At 43.5% G+C, this 23,625-nt stretch overlaps 1 protein-coding gene across 1 annotated transcript in view; it reads left to right on the top strand.

Moving 5' to 3' along the window:
• GRIN2A (glutamate ionotropic receptor NMDA type subunit 2A) overlaps positions 1–23,625 on the top strand; it is a 409,629-nt gene that overhangs the window by 353,340 nt on the left and 32,664 nt on the right. Inside the window, exons 9-10 of the mRNA XM_037815205.1 lie at positions 2,417–2,577; positions 19,502–19,689. Of these exons, the coding sequence (XP_037671133.1) occupies positions 2,417–2,577; positions 19,502–19,689 (349 nt within the window). The remainder of the gene's footprint in view (positions 1–2,416; positions 2,578–19,501; positions 19,690–23,625) is intronic.

Genomic DNA, 23,625 nt, shown 5'->3' with positions numbered 1-23,625 from the left:
AGGGAGAAGCCCTGAGGAAGTCTGCTGGCTCTGGACCCAGTGATTCTATCACCCTGTGCTCTCACTGCAGTGGAGCCTCTGCACCTCCCCTTTCTTTGCTGACCTTCACATTTGTTTCCTTCTACCTCTACATGGAACTCTGGAAGAAAGTTGCATAGAAATCCTCCCTGCAAGAAACACGTGTGGAGTGTGTCCTCGTGATGAGCCCTGCCGGGAGCTGAACCATCTTTGCCCCTGTTTTTCCCGTTGTAGGTCATCACTCTTTAGTCAGACCTAAAATTAGTGTAAGGGTTGTGACCACTAAGAAATACACACACACACACATATAATGGATAACATGTGGCTAGATCAAGTGTAGAAAGAATGAGTATTTTGAAATTGTGTATGTGTGCAGATGGCAATGCGAAAGGTACTGCGAGTCACGCTTTAAAAAGCTTGGCAGCCTTTGGTCTAGTGGGAAAGCTTCCTGGACCTTGGTGTTGGGCTGAATTTTGTGTGGGTGTGGGTGCTGTCAAGGCTAGCAGAGTGTGGAAAGCATCTGTGCCCTGTGATCCAGAGGCAGGGAAGAAAGGGAATCTTAAAAGAGCTACGCAGCTCCTCTGCAATGGATGGGGAGTGAAGTGGGAAGGCAGTTAGTCAGCTAGGCCACTCCGAAAGGCTCTGCAGATTGGGAGTGGCTGTGGCAACTTCTAGGCTTGTGAACAGTGCTGGTACCCCTGTCCCCAGAGCTGGCGGCTGCCGTGTAAATGACCCTGGGCCTGGGCCCCCTTCTCTGGTGCTGATGCTGCCTGCTGGAGGTGTGCAGAGAGCATTTTGCTGTTCACACAGGTGCACACACACACAGAGGCCAAAGCAGGTGTCCCAGCAGGAGGGTCTCATTTGGACAGTGGATGGATGGATGGCTGCTTCCCCCAAATCCAGTTATGGCTGCTTAATCGGCAGCAGCATGCCTAATTTAGGGGAAATGAGTTTCAACTGGAAATTTTAATTAACGGAGAAATGAACTGTGAGTCTGGAAAAAAAAAATGTCTCTGGTTGGGCCAACTCTTGGGTAAACTTGGATGCTTTCTCGGGCACTTCTTGGTGCCCTGGAAGACATGCTGGCCTGGAAGTCGGGGGAAGCTCCAGAATCCAGCCCCAGTCTGCTGTTGATTTGCTGGAGGTCTTTCCCCTCTCTGGGTCATGAGATCCTCATCTCTAAAAGAGGAGGGGTCACTTGCTGTGGTTTCTGAGGAATCATGCCTAAGACTTGGCCTCTGCTCAGGCACATCTAGGTTTGAATTCCAAACCTCCGCTTACTAGTAGTGTCATCTTATTTAAACAGCTCACACAGCCTCTCTGAGCCTCAGTTTCCTCATTGGTAAAATGGACCCTGTAAGATTAACTACCTGGTGGGGTTGTTGTGAAGGGTAAATGAGCTAACACTTGGAAAGCTCTTGTCACAATGCTGGTAGCGTAGAAGTCCTCAGAAAGAATTAGTCATTATTACCACTAATTTGTAGTTCCAGAATCCTGTCTTTCATAGAAAAAACTAGGCCCAGGATGAAAAATAGTACCAGTTTTATTTTTTAGTGCTTACTGTGTGTCAATAACTTGACAAATGTATTTTTAGTTCCTTGCAGTGACCCTGCAAGGGTGGTACTGAATGATCCCCACCCTACAGATGAAAAATGAATGGAGGCAGCGTGACGTACAGTGACTTGTCCGAGGTCTCACAGATTGTCTGTGCAACAGCCTGAGCCTTTGAAAGCAGCCAGTCTGAGCCCGAGCCCACACACTTGATTGCCCTGTACTGCCTCCAGGTTCTTGGCTGTATTTCTGGGACTCGGGCCCAGTTCCCTAGACTCCCGATCTGGTTGAGTGGCCCCAACCACAGAAGCTGTGGACAGACAGGATCAGGAGGCACTCGATAAATGCTGCCTGCATAAATGAATGAGTGAATGAGTGGAGGATGAATGAATGGCAACATACAGTCCTCTTCTGACCATACGGTGAAGGTGCTTACAAATGGAGTTCAGAGAAGGGAGACACTGCTGGGGATCGCTGAATGTAAGGTGGAGAAATGAACTGGACTCAACGTACCACCTTAATTCCAGCTCAGTCCACACTGATTGAGCACTGACTGTGTGTGTGCCTGCCACCATGCTGGACCTGATAGTGGACACGAAAATCCAGCAAATATCTATCGAGCGCCCAGCTGGGCCCAGTGCTAGGAACTGCAGAACAATACAGAACTGTCTCTGACCTTCTGGAGCTCACAGACCAGTGGAAGATGGGATTAAGTAGAAAGAAAGCAAAAAAGTGTTTCTTCACTGACCTGTGCTAGCAAATGCATGTGTTTAACTCCTGATACAAGACAAAATGATGACTGATTATTTCTTCTCCTTCTTCTTTTTCTCTCCCTCTCCCTCTCCAGTTTCAGAGACCTCATGACTACTCCCCACCCTTTCGGTTTGGCACGGTTCCTAATGGAAGTACGGAGAGAAACATTCGGAATAACTACCCCTACATGCACCAGTACATGACGAAATTTAATCAGAAGGGGGTGGAGGACGCCTTGGTCAGCTTGAAAACGGGGTAAGGAGGTGATGGTTTCTTTTCCCCTGCAGGACCGCTAGCCGATAAACCTTGCAGAAAATAACTTCTGCATGCCCCGCTGCTTATCTGTCCTTGCTGTTGTGGTTTTAGGAGAGCAGCTGTGGTCAAGGCCGTCCCCAGTTGAGGGCTGCTTTTGTTAATCTGATGAGCGTCACACACTTCCTTCTGAGCTGTGTTAAGAAAAAGCAAATCCAGGACACTTCAAAATGAAGAGAACCAGAGGGGTTTCTCAAAGTGCTAAGAAGCTGCTCCAACTCCATGGGAAGTTTAAGCCAAATAGAACAGTCTAAGAGGTCTGAGATTTTACTCAAAGTGTTACAGATGTTTATCAGATTTTAGGTCCTTTTTGGGGGTGGAGATAATAACACACAAATAACAGCTTTATGTTGCAACTAAAGCTATGATTTTGATGGAGAAAGAAAATATGGAGAGAAAAGCAATGGCAACTTAAATATTCTCTATAAAAGTACATTTAGCATTCTTGTCTACTTGTCAGAATCAATGAACATAGGGTATACTCACTAACTGAAGCTGCAGAGGCTGGACAATGGTTGAGTCTAGGCTTTGGGGTTCAAGGGCCGTCTCAGTTTGCCAGAACTGCTGTGACAAACACCGCCACACTGGTTGGCTTCAACAACCAGCGTTCATTGTCTCACAGTTCTGAAGGCTAGAAGCCAACATCCGGAAGACAGCAAGGCCACGTTCTTTCCCTGGGTCAGTAGTGTTCTAGTGGTGGCTGTCTTCTGTCACACAGCCATCTCTCTTCTTTCTGGCTTCTTCTGACTTCTGGCTTGTTCCAGCTTCTGGTTTCCATTGACTGACTGCGTCTGTCCAAAGTTCTCTCTATATGGCCCATAGTCACACAGGTGAAGCCCCACCGTGATTCCTTTGACCCACCTTAACTAATAATAACGTCTTCAAAAGGTCCTGTTTACAAACGGTTCACACCCACTGGGAGGTGGACTAAAACCTGAGCATGTCTTCCGTGGGGGTGTGATTCAGTACCCAACAAGTGCACTCCTCCCCCTGCCCCATTTCATTATTTGCTGTATGACCCTGGACAGTAATTTAATCACTCTATATCTGATACATAAATTAGGAATAATCATAGGCCCTAATTCACAGGAGTTTGGTGAGGATTGAGAGAGGAAATTTAATAGAAAACATTTGGACACTGCCTGGCACATAGAAAGCACCTGATTATTGCTTCTGTTATTTGTGGTGAAGGTTAAACTCTATTCCATGGATTCTTCTGAAAGTCACAGATGTGTGAACTGCATTTTTGCAAGTGTTCCATTAAAAATGATTTTGTTTTAAGTGAAGGAGTTGCTTAATGAGGAAAGTCTTGCCCATCCTGAAAATTAACTTATACGGAACATCTCAGGCATTGGGAAAGCGTGACTGCGATGCATTCTGCTTGCAGATGAATAAATAGCCTCGGCCTCTTTGGGTGTTGTGCCAGCCTGATGTGGAGGTCGTGCTGCTCGCTTGTGTCTGGTGGGGAGAGAGGCGTCCCCTCTAAGCCATCAAGCCTTCGACTGTGAGCATTCTGTCATTTCAGTGCCTGCCGTTGCAATCCCTCTGGTCTCTGGAGGGGCCAGGAGAGCATTTATCTAGAAGTTGAGCCCATGTCTGACCCAAAACTCATTCACAAACTGTTCATTCTGACTTGGAATGATTAAAATAAGAGTTATTGAAATACAAACTGAAATGCACAGAAAATGTACAAATAGTATACTGGTTGATGACTTTGTACAAACTGAACATCTAGATTAATTAACAGATATCACCAGCCCCCCAGTGCTGCCCCCCCCCCCTTGCCCCTTTCTGGTCACAGTCTTCTACCAGCCACTTTCTGACTTCTAAAGCCATGAGATGGCTTTGCCTCATATTTTAACATTGTGTTAGTAAAATCATACCTTATGTTTTTCTTTTCTTTTTCTTTCTTCTTTGGCTCAAAATTTTAATTTGTAAGCCTGTTGCTTATAGTTCCAGTTCTTTCATTGTTTTGTCTGTATGGAATTTCACTGTTGGAATATGCCACAAATTCATCTACCCTTTGGATCTTGTTCAGCACTTGGGTAATGTCCCATTTTGGGATACTGAGTATTGCTTCCAGGGACATTCTTGTCCACATCTTTTGTTGCATGTCTGTGCATTTCTCTGCTGTATCTATCTAGGACTGAAATTACTGGGCTCTAGACTCTGCATATGTTCAACTTCATTACACACTAGATCGGACAGATTTTGGTGACTTTCCATCTGTGTTGGTTTGGATATATTATGTCCCCCAAAATGCCATGTTTTTTGATGCAGTCTTGTGTGGGCAGATGTATTAGTGTTGATTAGGTTGGAACCTTTGGATTAGGTTGTTTCCATGGCGATGCGACCCTCCCAATTGTAGGTGATAACTCTGATTAGATAATTTCCATGGAGGTGTGGCTCCGCCCATTCATTGTGGGCCTTGATTAGTTTACTAGAGCCCCAAAAAGACCTCAGACAGAAGGAGCTTGCTGCTGCAGCTTATGGAGACATTTTGAAGATGGCTGTTGAAAGCTGACATTTTGTAGAATGTCATTTTGAAACACAATCCGGGAGCAAGCAGATGCCAGCCATGTGCCTTCCTAGCTAACAGGTTTTCCAGATGCCAATGGCCTTTCTCCAGTGAAGGTACCCTATTGTTGATGCCTTACCTTGGAAACTTTATGGCCTTAAGACTAACTTTGTAACCAAATAAACCCCCTTTTTAAAAACCAATCCATTTCTGATATTTTGCAAAAAAGGCAGCATTAGCAAACCAGAACACCAGCTTAGCCCTGGATATTTTTTCCCCCACTCTGTGGTCTTTTAATCAACATGTACTGTTGCTCTGGACAAACTTTGAGCACAAATGAGGATAACAATAGTTGAAAACTTTGAGGGAGTAAATGTCAGAATCTAGTTGAAGCCTGGCTGGTCTCTGCTTCATCCATCTCCCACCCAAAGCAAAAATGGGTTATTTTCTTTCTTTTTTGATAGTTTTTTTTTTTTAAATAATGCAAACAAAAAGTAAGCAGAGAAACAGAAACCATACCTGGCCACAAATTGTACAAATTGTTTTCAGAAAGCCACATAATAATTATAGCATCCATCTTAGCAAGCTTGGGCAGATGGTAGACTCACTCTGTACTCAATCTCCCACATAGTTGACGCTCTGCACTGACTTTAAGCTCAGAAACTTGAGCAAAAGGGGCAGGAGACTTTAGTTTTAAGAAATAACTCCACCCACTCTTAAGGATGAGGAAATAGCCATCAGTGTTCATCTTGGTTGGTTCAGTTTCCATGGGTTCAACGTTAAAAGAAGGCACTGGCAGGTATAACAGGCTCCCCGGCTAACTATTGCAATTAATGAATTTATTTTGAGAATAGATAACACATGTATGTGTTCAGAATCAAAATGTATATAGAAATATAAACAGCTAAGTATCTGCCTTACACATTGTTCCTCATCTGCCCAGTGTCTCCCACAGTAACCACATTTACTGGTTTCCTGTGTGTCCTTCCAGATCTTTCTGTGTCAATACAAAAATGCATAAAGTGATTATTTTACAGATGCATAATCTCTCATGATGTGACTGTACCATAAATAATGTATATAGTCAGTGCTCTCTTCATGGACATTTACATTGTTTCCAATCTTTTGCTAATGTAGAGAATAGCGCAATGAATATCCTTGTATATGTGGCATGTACAATGTGGAAAACATTTGTTGAAATGCTGGGTCAAAGACTACATACAATTGTAATTTTATCTGTCAGGTTTCCCTCCAATGGAACTTTACACTTACCCATCAACATAAGAGCGTGCCTTGTGTTAATTCCCCAGTCTTTACCAACACAGTGTATGATAAATCATCTAAAAATTTGCTAAGATAATAGCTAAAAAAAAAAGGAAGTGCTGAAGTATACTTTCATTTGTACTTTTCTTCATATCAGTGAATTTTGAGCATATTTTTGTATATAATTCAGAGCCGCCTGCACTTTCTTTTTGGAAACTTTCCATTAATTTCTCTATTGTTGTGTTGGTCTTTTTCTTATCAATTTACATATTAGGGTGATGAGTCCTTTATTTGTGTTGTGATTACAATTGTCTTCCTCAGTTTGTTGTGTGATATTTTTTCCATGCATATTTTTTATTTTTTGTAGTCAAATAATTTGTCAATAATTTTTTATGGCATCTAGATTTTGAGTCATAATTCAAACATCTTTCTCCCTCCTATTTTGGTTACATTTTTAATAGTTGGAATTTTCCTTGGTGTATGACATGAGGTATGACTCCAATTCCTTGGACACTTATGAGAACCAAGATTTGACAGCCGCTGCCCCAGGTCTGCACCAAGACATCCAAACTCTTTGTGTTGATCGTGTCTGCTCACCATCTGCCATAAGCGTGCTCATCACCCAGTGTCTACTTCACCTCACTCTGTGGTCTTTCCTTCCCATCTCTCATATCATTTTCTCTTTAAAAATTTTTCAGTATGAAATACATTATTTAAAAATATGGCACATGGAAAGTACCTGATTGTTGCTTCCATTTTCTGTGGTAAAGGTTAAACAGTACAGGTGTGTACTATTTAGGGAACAGTGATAAAATGAACTCATGTGCCTAGTTTTAAAACATAGTCTTTTCCCTCCTTCACTCTATAATATAGAGAACGACTTGTCTCTATCCTTTCAATGTAGGGGGAGTTGCACCATCTACTGCTGAATTGTTTAACTTCAGGGCCCCAGATTCCCTTTTGGTTGCCCCCAGCAACAGAAAATCAGCAGAACTTGACTTTGAACACCCAGAGCATGTAGCTCAGCTGCTGGGTCCTCCACCCATAAGTCTCAGGAAGGTTCCAGCAGCTTAGCAAAGTCATGTATGTACACAAGAGATCAGTGAAGTGGTGAGACTTCTTGAGGCTTGCCACTCCCCGGAGGGCCTTGGGCACACAAGCGGGCATATGGAGTGGTCTTAGATGATGGCCCAGTGAGTCCCAGCTGGGTTTGAGTCTGGGCTTTACCATTAGCTAGCTGTGGCCTTGGACAAGTCACATTGTCTTTCTGAGCCTTGGTTTCCCCATCTAAAAGAAGGTGATGAAGTTAGATTCTTTGGTCTCCAAGGTAGTTCTGAGGTTCTTTTATTTGTATTGACTGCTTATTTAAAACTTTCCAAAATACAAAACCCAGACAAACCTTCCATGTAAACAACTCTCAGGTTTGCAGAAAAGATTTAGAATTATGTCCCAGTTCAGGTGTCTCCAAGCCTGTTCAGCAGACCAAATGTACCTGAATCACAGTTACAGGTTAAAATGCAGGTGTCTGCATCTCTGTAGTGATAGAGCCTGTGAGTCTGCATTTTAGCAAGCATCCTCCTCTGCCCCAGTTGATTTTGATACATGCTAAAATTTGATTATTACTGTTTTATACTACAAGGCAGTTTGGAAAGAATAGACCCACCAAATGCTTATATTTGGGTCTATAATCACTTGAAAAGGAGTGTAGGTAGAGGGAAATTGACAACTAATTTTCATTGAAATTGATAATGAATCAAGAAAAACCACCCCAAGAATTAACAGGTAAACCAGTGATAACATAAGATGTAATGTACAGACATTGGCAGAGATAGGATTTTCAGAAACAGATCTGTTGTGGTTTCTGGACCAGTGTTTCTCAAAGTGTAGCCCAAGGGCCACCTACATCAAATCACTAGGGGTGCTAATAAAAATGTGGGTTCCTGAGCCTCTGGGGTGAAGGCCTGGGAGTCTGAATGCTTTAACAAACTCCTCAGATGACTCCGATGTATGCTAATTAAATTTTGAGAACCTCTGCTTTAAAAGAAAGAACTGAAGTTTAAATGAGTGCAGACGGATTTAGATTTACAAATGCTCTGTCATCAGAAGCTGATGTTCTCCAAGCAGTTTTGGCAAGTGGGCAAAACTGCAAGCCTAGCACTTATACCAGATTTAAATTAAACAGTCAGCGTTCCTGGGACTCTGAAGTGCCTAATATTTCAAGGCTCAGTGGAATAGTTCAGTTAATGTTTTTTTAACTTTGATTGGTTTTCACATACAAACACATGTATATAAATCTATAAAAAAAAAAAAAAAAAAAAAACAGTTTCCCTTGGAAGCATCAATCTTTAGCCCTCCAAATCCCCCATTCCCTGTGTGATTTCATTCCCAGCCCAACACTGTCGGGAAACTGTGAGAGGCCTCTTTTTGGCTTTCTTTCATTGAGCAGTTTGAGATAAGAATTGGAAAGGAGGGCTGTCTTCTGACCAGTAAGCATCTGTCCACAAAGCTTGAGCTGTCCTCAGTGATGGGTCTGTAAAAATAAAAAGAGGAGGGTGGTCATATCGGATGTCAGAAAAGTCTTCATTGAAGAGGTTACCACTGAACCCAGGAATCCACCTTTTTTTGGCCCCACCTAGTGACTTATATGTAGGTTGTCAGATGCTGGTTGATTGAATGTTGGAAGATGGTGTCCTGGCTGCTGTGGACAGGTCAAGGAAGAGGACAGACAGTCCAGCAGAGGGGAGCAGATGCGCAAAGGCATGGAGCACATGAGTTTATGTTTGGGCGTGTTAAGTTGGAGGTACCTTAGAGACACCGTCATCATATGTCTATATCATCTCGCATTTATGGAAATGTTTCCACTTGTGAAATACAGCACTGGGCTCTTGACATGCATTATCTCATTTAAGTCTCATGAAAAAAATCCTATGAGCTGGGTACCCTTATCATCCCCTTTGAAAGATGAGGGGCCTGAGGCTCAGCAAGGCTAATTAATTGCCCAACAGGCTATTTAACCAAATAACCACATTGTAGAAGTATTAAGTGTAGGAGTTAGTACTCAAACCCAGGCTTGCCTCCCCACTTGGAAATGCCACTGAGGCAGTTGGATTTAAGGGGTTGGACCTTAAACACAGGGAAGAATTTTAGACTGAAGTTACATATTTGAAATATATATTAGATATATAAACTAATATACAATGTCATATTATGTTATATATATATGTATATATAAATGATGACATGAGAATTGATAAGATCGCAGCATCCTCATTTCCATCATCCAAAGAGACTGGTCTGAGAATATTGGAAGGCAAAGGTGGACCCGGAAGATACTAGGCTCCTCATTGAAGTTATTTGCTATGCAGAGCAAGTTCCTTCAGTGATGCCATTTGAGCAGCTTCATTTGGCGTATTTATCAGCCAAGCAGAATCGAACTCAGAGGGTTCATTTTCAGCTGTTGTTGGCATAGCCGTCGGGGTCAGTGTGCTGTCCTCTTAAGTGGGATAGCATCATCTCCAGAGAAAATCAAATCGACAATGACCTGGTTTCTGAGATCCACCCCCACGCTGCAGAGAGAGCTCAAAAATAATTGCTCCCACATCATAGAGTTAGGATTTTTCCTTAATAAAAACTCGGGAAAACCTAGACACCTTTTTTGTGCTTGGAATTTGCTCTTGTTAAAACTCTATTAAAACAACATTAAAGGATTTTTAAGGCCACTGATGAAAGAGTTAAAAATAGAAAAACCGAAAAAAGATGTTGAGCAGAGCGCAATCCTAATTTTGTAAACTCAGAGAGGGAGAGAAGAGGGAAAGAGAGACAGAGGGAAAAAAGAAGATGAAAAAGAAATATTGTCAGAGGTGTGGTTAGGTGATGGGGATTGCGATCTTCTTTACGCCATTTTATGTTTAACAAATTTTCTACAACAAAAATATTACCGATAACCAGAAAAAAAGGTTTCTTCTGAACGGAAGTCTTCATTTCTTCCTGCACTTCCTTCAGAAGTGTATGTCCACATGTTCATACATTTTACATAACTTGTGAGTGGTCTATGTTCAAATCAGTGTTTTGCTTTTCTCAGTTCAATGTACACAGTGTCGTTGGACAGTTTTCATGTTTAACGACTGTGGTTTTTCATTTAGTTTGGGAAGTATGAGTTAATGTAACATTTTCCTGCTCCGTGTTTTCATCATTCCCTGACTGCCATCGAAGGGCACTAAAATAAATTATTAAAAAGGCTTGCTGAGACTGGTCCTGCAGGGCAGTTTGTTGCAAGTGCTGTCTACCTCTTCTCTCAAACTTCTGTGCTGGCAACAGCCCTGCCTGCCTTCACTTCCACCATCCTTTTATCTTGTGGTTGGCACTTTCATCATCTCCACTGTTCAGACAGGGAAAGTATGGTACGGCCAAGTTAAGTTATATCCCCAGGCCCCGTGCCGGTAAGCTTCAGAGCTGAGATCTGAGCCCAGGAGGTCCAGCTCTAGGTTTACGCCTTTAACCACTATGTTATATTGCTCCTTGCTACAAAATATATTCTCATTGTGACAACTCAAAAGTACAAATAAATGAGCATTCCCTTGACCGTGTCCCAATTCCAGAGTGCTCCCTCCATGCTCCCCAGGCAAGCACTGTTTTCTGACTGACGTACATTCCATTCTAGAAGTTTGTTATATGCACTTGCCTCTGTATGTCCACACATAATTATAAATTTTCATTCTGTGGGATGCTATTAAACTGTATGCAGTATGTTGCAGTTTCATTTTCAATTAATAATATGCTTCAGAGAGCCTTCTTATCTGTAGGTGTCTTTTGCCTTCAATCTGTCTGCTGGAAAGAATTCCATGGTATGCTTGCATTGCAGTTAATTTAACCATTTTTCTCTTGTAGGACTCCCTTTTTGCCATTAGTCATACAGTTGCATTCAAAATCTTTGATGAGGCCATCTGCAGGTAGTTCTCCGGGAACAATAGCAAGAAGTAGAATCTCAAATAATCATGCATTTCAGAAAACTTCAGTCTTATGATCAATGACTGATTGATATAATTAGTCATTTATTTTCCAAGCAGCCTTCTGGTGCAGAGCATGCACTTGGGAGTGACACATACCTAGATTCACCTCCCAGCTCTGAAACTTAGTAATTATGTGACCTTTGGCAAATTAAATAACCTCTCTGAGCCTCAGTTTCCTGCATCTGTGAAATCCTGTCTCCCAGGATTCCTTTGAGCATTAAGTCAGTTGCTTTATGTAAAGTATCTGGCACTGTATATGACACATGGTGGGATTTTAGAATATTGGTTCCATTGTCCTTGTCTTTTTCACATTCATACCTTCTCTGGGCCTTGAGATTCCCTCCCTGTCTTTTGGTCCCGGTGTGAGACAAGTTCAGCAACCTCATTATGAGGACCTGCCATCAGTATGAAATGGCACCTGAGAGTGACGCACCCTGGATTCAAATTCCATCTCGGCCAACCTCCGGCTGTGGGACCTTGGACAAGCTGATTAACTTCTTAGAGCCTGGCTTTCCCTTTTATAAAATGATGCTGATTTTGGTGCCAACACTTAGGAGTGCATTATATGAATGAAACGAGATGCACAAGGAAAGCATTATTTAGCATGATGCTCTGTACTTAGTGAGCATTTGAGAAAACTATGAATACGAAAAATTTTGGGGCATTCTTTATAATATGCTTTACACCATATTATTGATCATAAGACTGAAGTTTTCCAAAATGCATGATTACTTGAGATTCTACTTCTTGCTGTTGTTCCCAGCAGCAGAATAGCTAGCTTGACTCTAGCTCGACTCTAGCTCGTCAAGATTTTACTTGAAGAGGAAAATCTAAGAAAACTCTCTGAAAGCTTTACATTCTTTTCCTACTTCAGGGCTTGAGTTGTGGTGTGATGAAAGAATGGTGTTTGCATAGTGCTTTATAGTGCACCAGGCATTTTATAGTCCTGACCTCATTCAAGCAGCACAGAACCAGCTGGGAGAGACCATGTCATTCTCCTCCCGGTTCAGATGAGGGAAATCAAGGCTTAGAAAACTGGACAGATTTGTCCGCCCTCCCCCAGGCTGAGGCCAAGCCATTTCTTCCGACTGCTCATCCCGTCTGTGGGTCTGCATTTGGGAAGCTCTGCAGTGGTCTGCCTGGTGCTGCGTGCATGTTGCATTGGCAGTTGATAGCCTGGACTTGAATCATTAACTCCGTGAAACGCTTGGGCAAAGATATCAAAGTAACACTTCCAGCCAGACTGCAGGTTCCTCATTTGAAAAATTAAGAGGTTGGATTGCATAAGCTCTCAACCCCCTGGACATGGTCAGTTCAGGTCAAACAATAAATTAAACTGAAACAAAGCACGGATTTGACCATATTATTTTAACCCTGTTCTGTTTGAGCACAGTGGCCAATAGGCAAAGCATAAACACCCCACCTCCAAACTTGCTCCCCTTCTCTCTCCCTCCCTCTCACTCTCTGCCTCCTTCCGCTCTTCTCTGGTTCGATCTCTTTCTAGTTCTACTGCTTCTTCTTTTTCTTTGCCTTTCCCTTTCTGTCCCACTCTGTCTCTATTTCTCTCTCTCTCTGCTCTCTTCATCCTTTGTCTCTTGCTCTATCTTCATCTCCCTCTTTTGATTCTCGCCCTCTCTGCATTTTACTATCTCTCTCCTCTGTCTCTTTCCCTTGCTTTACTCTCCCTTTGTTGCTCTTTCCCTTCTGGATCTTTCTTTCTCACTATCTTCCTGTTTTATTTGGTGTCCTCTACCCTCTTTATATACCCCTGCCCCCCTCATTTCCTCCCTCCTTCCCTGCTCCTCTCTGTCTCTCCTACAAAATTGCTCAGAATTTTCTCAATTGAAAAAAAGAACCATCATTCCTTTTTACTCAATTCATAGTAAATATTACTGATAATTCATAGAAATAGTACTGATAGAAATGATAAACACAAATTAAACTGACCACAGCTAAGAGCACACAGAGTGAAATTTGATATTGATAAAATTCTCTAGATGACTCTTTTTTTGGGGGGAGGGGTAAAATTTGGATCTCTGCACAATTTTGACCCAGGAGAACTGAGCTTGGGGGAAATAATGACCACCTAAGAAAACCCAAAATGACAGGCAAAATGTTGTTGTCCAAAAGCTGATGGATGAATCAAATCTTTGTACAATTTAAACACAAGAAGAATTGATCCCAGTGAAAGTAGTTTCAAAAAAATTGGGAACAGTTTAACTATGGTATACAAAATATTGATCTGGGAATTACATGAGCTCTATGGACTTTGCTCTGGGAAATGCTTCCTCAGTGAAAATCCATCAGTGTCGGCATAATTCTGACTTAAAAGTTTATATTCATAAACTCAGAGTCTAAACGTCCTCAGGGCCCAAACAGATGGGCCAGAAAACTTCCTGATTACTTGTGAAGCCCTTTTGGATTCAGTGTTTGGGGCCATTTTCTTAAAGTCCGTTTCAGAGCACTGTATGCTGATGGCAATTCAGTCTTGGTGCACACTGAGCTCCTCTTATTTTGGCATGCACTCTGGAAAGTGGTCATGCCTCAGTGGTACCACTTCTTGGGCTCATGAACATCTGTCCCCCACCAGTAGTCCTGCTTCTGGGCCTGATGCTGATCTACACCACGACTGCATTTCTGCACGATGACATCATCACTGCCACACAATCCCCTGAATTTGTATTGGCATCTGAAGTTCACAAGGTGCTGTCACTTCTATTTGGGTCCATCCAACAGCCACCCTTGTGAGATCAGTATTCTTTTCTCCGTCTTACAGATGAAGAGACCGGAGTTCAGAGAGGTCCCGTGATCAGGCTTCATTCATAGAGCTAACAGAGGTACATCTGAACCATGTCCTGTACTCTGTAGTTACCCAAACAGACCCACTGGCCTAGATGACTGGTGGGTTTCTCTTCCGGACAAGACTTTGATGTGACCTAAAAAAAACGTATTCAGTTATCATCAAAGAGATGTTTAATTTTCAGTAACACTTTGGATAGACCTTCAAAACACACACACACACACACACTCACTGGTTTCATTAATTCATCAAAACAAGGCAATGTCTTGTTAAAGGCTTCTTGAATGTTAATGAACGAATAATTAACTTTAACTATATAATTAGCCTTTAAATGTGCTGAGACCCCCCCAGAGAGCATCTGAAAACACGCATAAGATGATGAGCTAAAAAACGGAAACTTTTGATGAGGAAATGTCAAGAAGCTAGACGGTAGAAGTCCCTATCCCCAAAGAGGGGTCATGCCTTGTCTCTAGAGTGTGGGGTTCCCTTGCAGAGGGGGAATCAGATTTGCCAACAAGCCGTCTTTGTTGGGTAATGGATTTCCAAGGCCACCCTTCAGGCTCTAGAGAGACCCACTGAAGTCACAGTGTTAGATCTGCACATTTAGGAAAGCTGTAGCAGCTCTTAATCGCTGTCAAAAAAAAAAAAAATCTGGCAGCAAGCTGCTAGGTTAAAGTAGCATGGGACACACAGGGCATTCCTCCTTACTTTGCTTCTCTGAAAATTTGCAGAGAGGAGGTCTTGCTTCCCCTTCTCATTCCGAATTACTGTCGTTTTTAACCGTTTGCTTTCTTGAAGGACTGCCGGTGACACGGAGAGGGTGACCGTGCCCACACAGGCCCTATGTTGCCTGCTGCGGGATGGGCACGGCATGCAGCCAGCATTGCAGTTTGGGCTCCAGCTCTGCTCCCACCCTCACTCAGGGAACCAAGGTGTTGTCTCATCTGCCACAAATGTTGAGAGAAGGGACATCAGCCTGCTGTAGAGGCGATGCCAGCCCGGTTGCCCAGTTGGAAACTGTCCCCATCGCAGGCAGTGACTCGTGGTCCTTGGGCCCTGAACTTCGAGCCTCCCCTTGTCCAGTGGGGGAAACACTTAGCCAGTGACCATCAGTCTGTGACCTTCACTGGAGCTGGGAAGGCCGGGACAAAGACGGATTCCTCTTCAAGAGCAGAAGACAATGCCAAGCCACGAAGCATAACTGAGCTCCCTTACCTGTGAGCCCTCTTGCTCTTAGCTTTCAGGGACTGTTTCCCTTGGTGTCAACCTTTAATCTCCATGTTGCTCCAAACCCATCACTCCTAATCCCTGAGCTACAGTCTAATCCATCCCTGCCTCCGGCAATCGCTGCTCAAATCCCCCATAAGCTTTTTGTCCAACCTGAGCTTCAGTTTCAAGTTGCCTTTGTCTTACCCTCTTCCTTCCACAAGAAGTTATGGCCTTCTATGCCTAAATGCCTCCTGAAGGAAGAGAACAGGATGTATTGGGGGCAAGAGAGGTTTTCTGTGGAGGTGGCTCCAGACCCTTACATGGCTGTGAGTCTGTTGTGAAAGAGACAGATGGACCCAACAACCCACCAAGCCCTTCTTCTTAAACTCTAACTCTCCCCATCTCATCCTTGCCTCTTCTTTCATAACATGTGGCTGCATTTATAGCTGTAACCCCAGATCTGCACTTACTAAATAATAGAGTTACCTCCATCTAGCCCACAAGTGCGGTGGGTGCCTTGTACCTTGGCTTGTCGCAGTGGTTATGTCTGCAGCCTCTGGCGTCGGACTGCCTGCGTCTGAATGCTGCTCCTGACACTTGCAGTGAGAGAACAGTCGAATCCCTTTACCTGTCATAGCCTCAGTTTCTTCATCTGTCAATGGGGAGAGCAGTGGTGCATCCATCACCACATCAGAAGAAGTAAATACAATGAGATAATGTGTATAAAATACTCAGGACTGGATCTGACCCTGGTCTCTCTGTGAGCCTTTGCCTTCCAATCTGAATTAGGTTGAATGCGATTGGGTGTTTTGAGCATTTGCTCTGTGCCAGGCACCACAAAGCCTGCTTCATAAAAGCACTGTTTCCCAGCAGCCCTCCGAGGCCAAACATTGTCAGCTGTTTTGCAGAGTGCAAACCAAGGCTCGGAAATAGAGACACCATGCCCAGTGGCACTAGCTGCTTTTCGAGTGCTCAACAGCCACCACAGACAGTGTCAATATAAAGCATCGTTACCATCACAAAAAGTTCCATTGGGCAGTGCTGTCCCAGAGGGTTTCTTGGGTCAGAGTTTAGAAATACCACGGATGAGCCCCAGGAGGCCTCACCCTCAGAGCCTCATCTGCTCAGTAGCAACACAGGGATAATAATCACACCATAACGCCTCCCCACTGGGCAGTTGGGGGAGCCTGATGGGGCAATGTATGTAAAAGGGGTTCCCTCGTTTGGCAAACAGTGGTCATGTCTTTCAGAGGAGGGGGCTGTGTGAGCCTGGGATGTTTGTAAACACACTCATGTCTGTGGTGATCCTGTGGACCCCAGCTCTCCAGAATCATCGATGAAGGAGAGAAACCTGGTCTGCCTGGCCCTGTGGTTTCCTTCTCATGACCTCCTCAGTTTGGTTCTGGCACTGCCCTGAGACCACAGAGAGCTCGATGGTGGAGGGCAGGCCCATCTGTGGCCCTCCGTGCCCCGCCCCTTATGAGAACATGGCCCCTAGCCCACCTCAGGCCTGCCGGTGGGTAACTACTTCGGTCAGGATCGACCCTGTCTTTTGCAATTGTCCTCTCTCCAACTTGATACGTCCTGTTTTTACAAGCTTAGTCTCCCAGGAAAACTTTTTTTCTTCCTACTCATCTGGCTGTTTGTTGCCCAGCTGAAGGTTTGTCATGAAGTATGGTTACTGATTGGCAGAAAACTGTGCCTCTCCATGAAATACCAATTTAAACTCCTGTTGGATTAAACTCTGGTTTCCATCCCAGAAGCTCACCAGCACATGAAGGGCTTACATGATGGGGAGGGGTTTCAGCCTGTAGATACCAATAGTGGCTTTGACATTTCAATGCCCCCACCCCTGCACATATGTGTATGTTAATGTTGGTTTTCTGAGGAATTGAGAGAAGCAAGTTGGATGGGACTTGGAAGGAAATTATGCTAAGGTTCTTGACCTGTGCATGGCAGCTTTGCTATGGGAAGTGTTCATCAAGAGAATTCATGCCACCCATGGTTGGAATTACCCAAGATCTGGATGCCATCCAGAATCTCAATTTCCCTATTGATAGTGACAGCATGTGACCACTGGCTTATAGAACCATGGGATGCCATGGCTGGAAGAGTATCTCAGAAGGGCCACAATGACCACCTCAACTCACAGATGGAGGACGTTTCTTTCCTGAAGTCACGCCATCATCCAGTTCCAGACCAGAACTCACAGCCCTTCTAACTACCAGTCCAGAGCTCCCGTCACACACCCTACTGCCATCATGCCCAAATTGCTTTCAACCTTTTATAACCCCCCATCCCATATTTCCACGGGTTTCAGTATTTCTGCCTGTTCAGAAAGGCTATTTCTTCTTGGCTTGTCAGCTCTGTTTTGCCGTCTCTATTGACAATGCCCAGTTTTCTTCCTCATCCGCTTGGATGATCTGATCTCTTTTTAATACTCTCAGAGCTTAAAACCAAGTCTCTGATCCTACAGCCTGGGGATGAAAGCTTCAGAGTCTTCCTGTTAGTGACACAGGCCCTGTAGTTTTGTCCCACCTCTAAACATTAAATAAAAAATTAAAATGGGAAGAATACAGCTGTAAGCCTTCCAAATAGTTTTCTCCCCCATGGGAAGTTCTTTGGCAGCTGGCTCTGAAAGTGTACAGCATTTTACAACCTCTCCCTGCCACTTTTATTTTTCTTTGCTTCACTGTTTTGTTTTCTTATTAAAGAAAGGAAGGCAGTAAAGCTGAGAAAGTGTCAGGAGGTTGAATAATTGAGGATCTAATTTTCCTACCAGTTTTGGAGTTGATGTACCCATCCCCATGTTCAAGAAGGATCATTTCAGCCTTTTAAATAATAATTTAAAAGATTCTAAGCGATCTGAATGCCCACTAGTAGGGATATAGATAATGAATTAGGAACAGCCATGCAATTGAAAAGGACTTAACTTTTTGTGGGGTCCTGTCTGGGAGGGCGCATAGAGGACTCCTGAGGTAATAATAATGTTCTGTATCTTGCTGTGCGTGGTGATTGCAATGATGATTACATGGGAAAAAATAAATCAAGCTTTACCCTCAACAGTCAGGCACTTTAATGCATGTAAGTTATACCTCAATAAAAATACTTATATCAAAAATGAAAAAAAAAAGTGCCGTGTTTATTACTGTGAAAATATATTCACTCTGTGAGAAATGAGAAAAGAAAGCAATTTGTGAAATAATTCATGTGGTATAATCATACTTTAGGGGTTAAAACAGGGATTCACAAACTTTGGCTCCTGGACCCATCTGGTTTTGGTTAAATAACTTTTTACTGGGACAGAGCCAAGCTCATTCGTTTGTGTATTGTCTGTGGCTGTTTCACGCTACAAAAGCAGAGTTGAACAATTTTCACAGACACCCTGTGGCCTGCAAAGCCTAAACCACTTATTATCTTGTCTTTTCAGAAACAGGTTTGCCAAGCACTGTTTTAAAAAGATATGTGTGTGTACGTGCACGTGCATGCATGAAAATTTGTAAGGCTATTCACCACTCTGCTAACCTCTGGGTTATGGAATCTTAGGCAATTTACATTTTAATCATATTCATTACTATATTGCTTGGTTTTAAAAAATATATTTTGTAATACGCTTTATGGAATCCATACACAGTAAGCATATTTCGTTGGGAAGGAGAAGCTATCATCCCTGCTTAGTTCTTATCCCCTCTTCCCCAAACTACCACCCAACTCTCCCGTCTCCCAGTGGTTCCTTTTGTACCATCAACCTTTGTAAACAGGCCACTCTTCTCCACCGCCCCGAGCATTAAGGACAAACACTTAGCAAACCAGCAAACTCAACTGGTTGCTCACTTGGGTATATGGATTCTTCATGTCTTTATTTAGCTGCTTCTTGTAAGTAGGAAAGCAAAGGTTCTAGCTTTTATCTCATTAAAAATAGATCCTTTATGACGGGGGGCTGGAGCAGCTGTGACTCATCACCTCCAGCCTGAGATAAAGTGTGCGATGCTGGAGCAGCCCTTGGGAGCCAGGTCCCTAGATGGTCCCCAGCCACCCCCGTGACTCCTCGGTTTCTTGTCCTTCCAGGAAGCTGGACGCTTTCATCTACGATGCCGCGGTCCTGAATTACAAGGCCGGCAGGGACGAAGGCTGCAAGCTGGTCACCATCGGCAGCGGGTACATCTTTGCCACCACTGGTTATGGCATTGCCCTCCAGAAGGGCTCCCCTTGGAAGAGGCAGATCGACCTGGCCCTGCTCCAGTTTGTGGGTGATGGTAAGACCCTGGATGACCCCCTACTTTTTTGGACTTGAAACCCTTGCGTTCTCTCTTTTTCTAGTTGGCTTTCCAGTGGATTGTCTTTGTGTGATGAGTTTGCTCACTTAAAGTATTTATTGAATACCTATTACATGATGCTATGGTTCTTTAGGTTGCTTATATTGGAAACCAATTCAAGGTAGCTTAAACTTTAAAAAGTAGTGTGTTCTAAGGACACAAGAGCATCTATCTCATAGACTTTAGAAAGAGTTGAACAAATAGGCTTAGAGAAAAGCAGGAATCAGGGCAGTCCTGGGGCCTTAGCAGTAGGAGTTCACGACCGTCTCTCTAGACAGGGCTTCTCTGGTGGGGACAGGCATTCAGCAATGTCTGGAGACATTTTCTGTTGTCACAACTGTGTCAGCACGTGTTTGCTGCTGAATCTAGTGGGTAGTGGTGTTGGATGTTGCTGAACACCCTACAGTGCACAGGACACCCACCACAACAAGGACTTATCCAGCCCAAAGTGTGGACGGCCAGGATTGAGAAACCCTGCTCTAGGACAGTGACATTACATAACTAGGCTACAACACATCCCAACTGCTATTCGCTAAATCCTAAATTTCAAACTCCAGAGGAAGGATTCCTCATGCATTTTGGGCCAAGGACTCTTTCCTATACCCATCAGCATGACTAAGAGGTAGTTTCATTGTTCTAACATGGCAGCTCCTGTCACTACTGTATGGAGGAAGGCAGGAGGGGCAATTTCCAGAAAAGGGATAGGGGGCAGAAATCCAATGGGCCTCCATTACGGTTCATCCCTTGAGTGCCTGTCATACAACACATACAGCCTCTACTCTCATGGGGCTTGTGGTCCAGTGGAGGACAGCATTTATGGAACTGTACAGCTAACTGGGCTGGCTGCATGTACAGCAGAATTTCCTTCTCTGTCTGTCCTTCCTGACTTCATGGATGGTAACCTCACTGCAGGCAGGAGTTCCCTGACATGGGTTTTAGTATCCTGCCATGGGTCATAGAGCACGATGGTGTCCCTTTGAATTGACAACACTGAAATTAGAAAAGCAGGGTCAACCGCACATGGAAGGTTAACACCCCAATATTGAACTCATGTGAGTGGGATACGAAAGATCGGGGCGTAGGGCAGAAGCTGAATTCAAGGGTGGGTTGAGACAATATTTAGAGATGGTTACAAAATATGCGTTGTCTGTCTAGAATTAGAAGAAGAAAATCTAGCATCCAAGACAGTCAAATGCAATAGCGAAATGGACAGTTTGGCGTATAGGGCTGAGATGAATCCGAACGAAGAGCCTCAGGCTTCCCTTGGAGAATAAACACCCTGACTGCCACAAGCATATCCTTGGCTGCCCTGAAGACTGCCCTCTAAAGCTGGAGCCTGAAACCTTGTGTGATTCTCTGAAGCTTCTCCTCTCTCCACTCTCAGAATTGAACCTTAGATTCTCTCAGTGACATCAAGAATTCTAAATGTGCTTTATATTTAACTCCCAAATAAGAACATCTGATTCTTTGAATTCCCCATAGAGCATTTGTACCTTCCTCAGCTCAATGGCCATGCTGTTGCTGGGTGATAATGATTTGTGGCTGTGTTGCTCAGCTATTCCTGTGAAACCTTAGAGGCATGCAACAATGAGCATTCATTTTGCATTCATTTGGGGAGTGCAGGTTGACTGGGGAAGCATTGCCTTTGGCTGAGGTGGCCGTCGTAGCCTACTCCTGCTTGCAGGCTCACGCGTTACCTGGCTAGTCTCTGCTCCCCGTGGGTTGACTGTGGGTCCCAGGCGGGAGGGACAGCAGCTGCCTGGGGAAAATTCTTTGCTTGGCTTCTTTAGAGGAACAGAAAGGCATGCCTAAGGGTACATACACTTTTCCAGTCTCTGCTTCATCATGTCCATCATGTCTGCTAATATCCTCTGTTCAAAGAAAGTCAGATAGCCAAGCCCAAAGTCAAGGGATGGGGAGGTATACTCCACTCTGAATTCAGAGTTATATGGCAAGGGGCATGGATACAGAGAGGGGTGATCAATTGGAGCCAATTGTTCTATTTACTGCAGTGGTGCCCTTAGCACCCCTACGTGGGGTGAACTACTCAGCAAACAGGAGACTTGTCTCCAGCAGTAAATAGCACAACAGGTAATTGGCCAACAAAGGATTGAATGAGGAAACACATGCATGAATGAATGGTGTCGGATGTATTCCATTTGTCAGGAAACTTTTAAATGTGACGGGTAACTGTCAAATAAGTGACTTCTAACTCTAGTCCTACCTACTATTGCTATCACTCTCTCAATATCTGTTATGGAAGAGATAATACATTTGGGGAATACGATATGCCAGTCACCATATTAGATACATTACGTATGTGCTTTAATTTAAACCTCATAACAACCCTTTGAGGTTAAATATTGTGATTTTCCCCATTTTACAGAGAAGAAATGTGAGCCTCAGAGGGCTGTGAGTCCCCTAGCTAGTGGGTGTCAAAGCTTCTAGTTCAGGGACCTTATTCTGGAAGGGGGTCAATTAGGCAAAGCTCCTCATTTCATTTAAGTCGCTAAAGTGTCTATCAAAACTGACTAATTAGACACTTGAGGCTTAGAGAACTTTTAGGAAGGACTAATTTACTACACATATAAACTAAATCTAATGTCTCTTTCACAAATACATTTTTAGCCTCAGTTTAGTCATCAGTGAATGGGTATAAAATATTTACCTGATAAGGTTGGTGTGGAGTTGAAATTGGATAATACATGTAAATAACTTAGACTAGCACAGCTACTGGAACTTAAGAATTGCTCAATAAATGTTAACTGTCACCATCCTTATCACTGTCACGACCTTCATGATCACCACCATCATTGCCATCACCATCATCATCATCATGACCACCACCACCATCATCACTACCATCACCACCAAATCACCATCACTATCATCACTACTACCACCATCATCACCACCACCACTATCATCATCACCATCATCATCACCACCACCATCAACATCACATCACCATCATCATCACCATCACCACCTTCATCACCATCATCATCATCATCACCATCACCACTATCATTGTCACCATCATCATCACCACAACCATCATCACCATCACCACCACCATTACCACCACCACCAATATCACCATCACCATCATCGTCATCATCACTACCATCATCACCGTCATTATCATCATCACCTTCACATCATTGCTAGTACACAACTCCAGTATTCAGCACAACTTATTCAGTGTTATATTTGCAATAAATAATATAGTCAATTAAGTATCACGGAGACAACCTGTGTGGTGCTGAACAGAAAATGTTCCCTTTGTGGCAAATAAGAAAAATAAAAAGGAAAAGCCTCCATAAAGGCCAGAGGTTTGTTCCTTATAATTACAAAACATCTAGGTTCTTATAGATCTTTTCTGCCCTGGCTCATTGCTTTCGTGGTCAGACTGTTGGAGTTGGGAAGTGTGTCTTCTCAGCCTCATCTGTAAAGACCATCTGGAGGCAGAGACTTGGGAGTGAAAATGACGTTGCTCCGGAGGGGAGTCTTCAGATAATCTTCCCGGAAAGCCGTATCCAATTCTGAGTGTCTCTCTAGGAGTAAATACATGAATTAACGCAGCTGCAAAAATATTTCACTTATCTTTTGCCTCTTTAGCAGGATTAATTACACTCTAAAATTAGACCTGCTAAAGAGCAAAGTGCTGAGCAGTACCTAATTATTATTCATCCTTTGGACTAGAGTTTTATCTCTTGTTTTAGAGTAGCTTTGGTGGACAATTACGAGTCTAACGAGTGTCAAAAGTATAAAAAAATTTCCTAATGTGCTGTGTAAATATAACCTTCGAGTGGAGTGTTGGGTCATTGGGGAATCTCTGAGGTAAAGCCTGCTGGGCATTTCCCTCTGAAAAAT

This window comes from Choloepus didactylus, chromosome 21 (genome assembly GCF_015220235.1).
Source record: "Choloepus didactylus isolate mChoDid1 chromosome 21, mChoDid1.pri, whole genome shotgun sequence".
Lineage (NCBI taxonomy): Eukaryota > Metazoa > Chordata > Mammalia > Pilosa > Megalonychidae > Choloepus > Choloepus didactylus.
The sequence above is the reverse complement of the archived record's forward strand: the minus strand, read 5'-3'. Positions and strand labels throughout refer to the sequence as shown.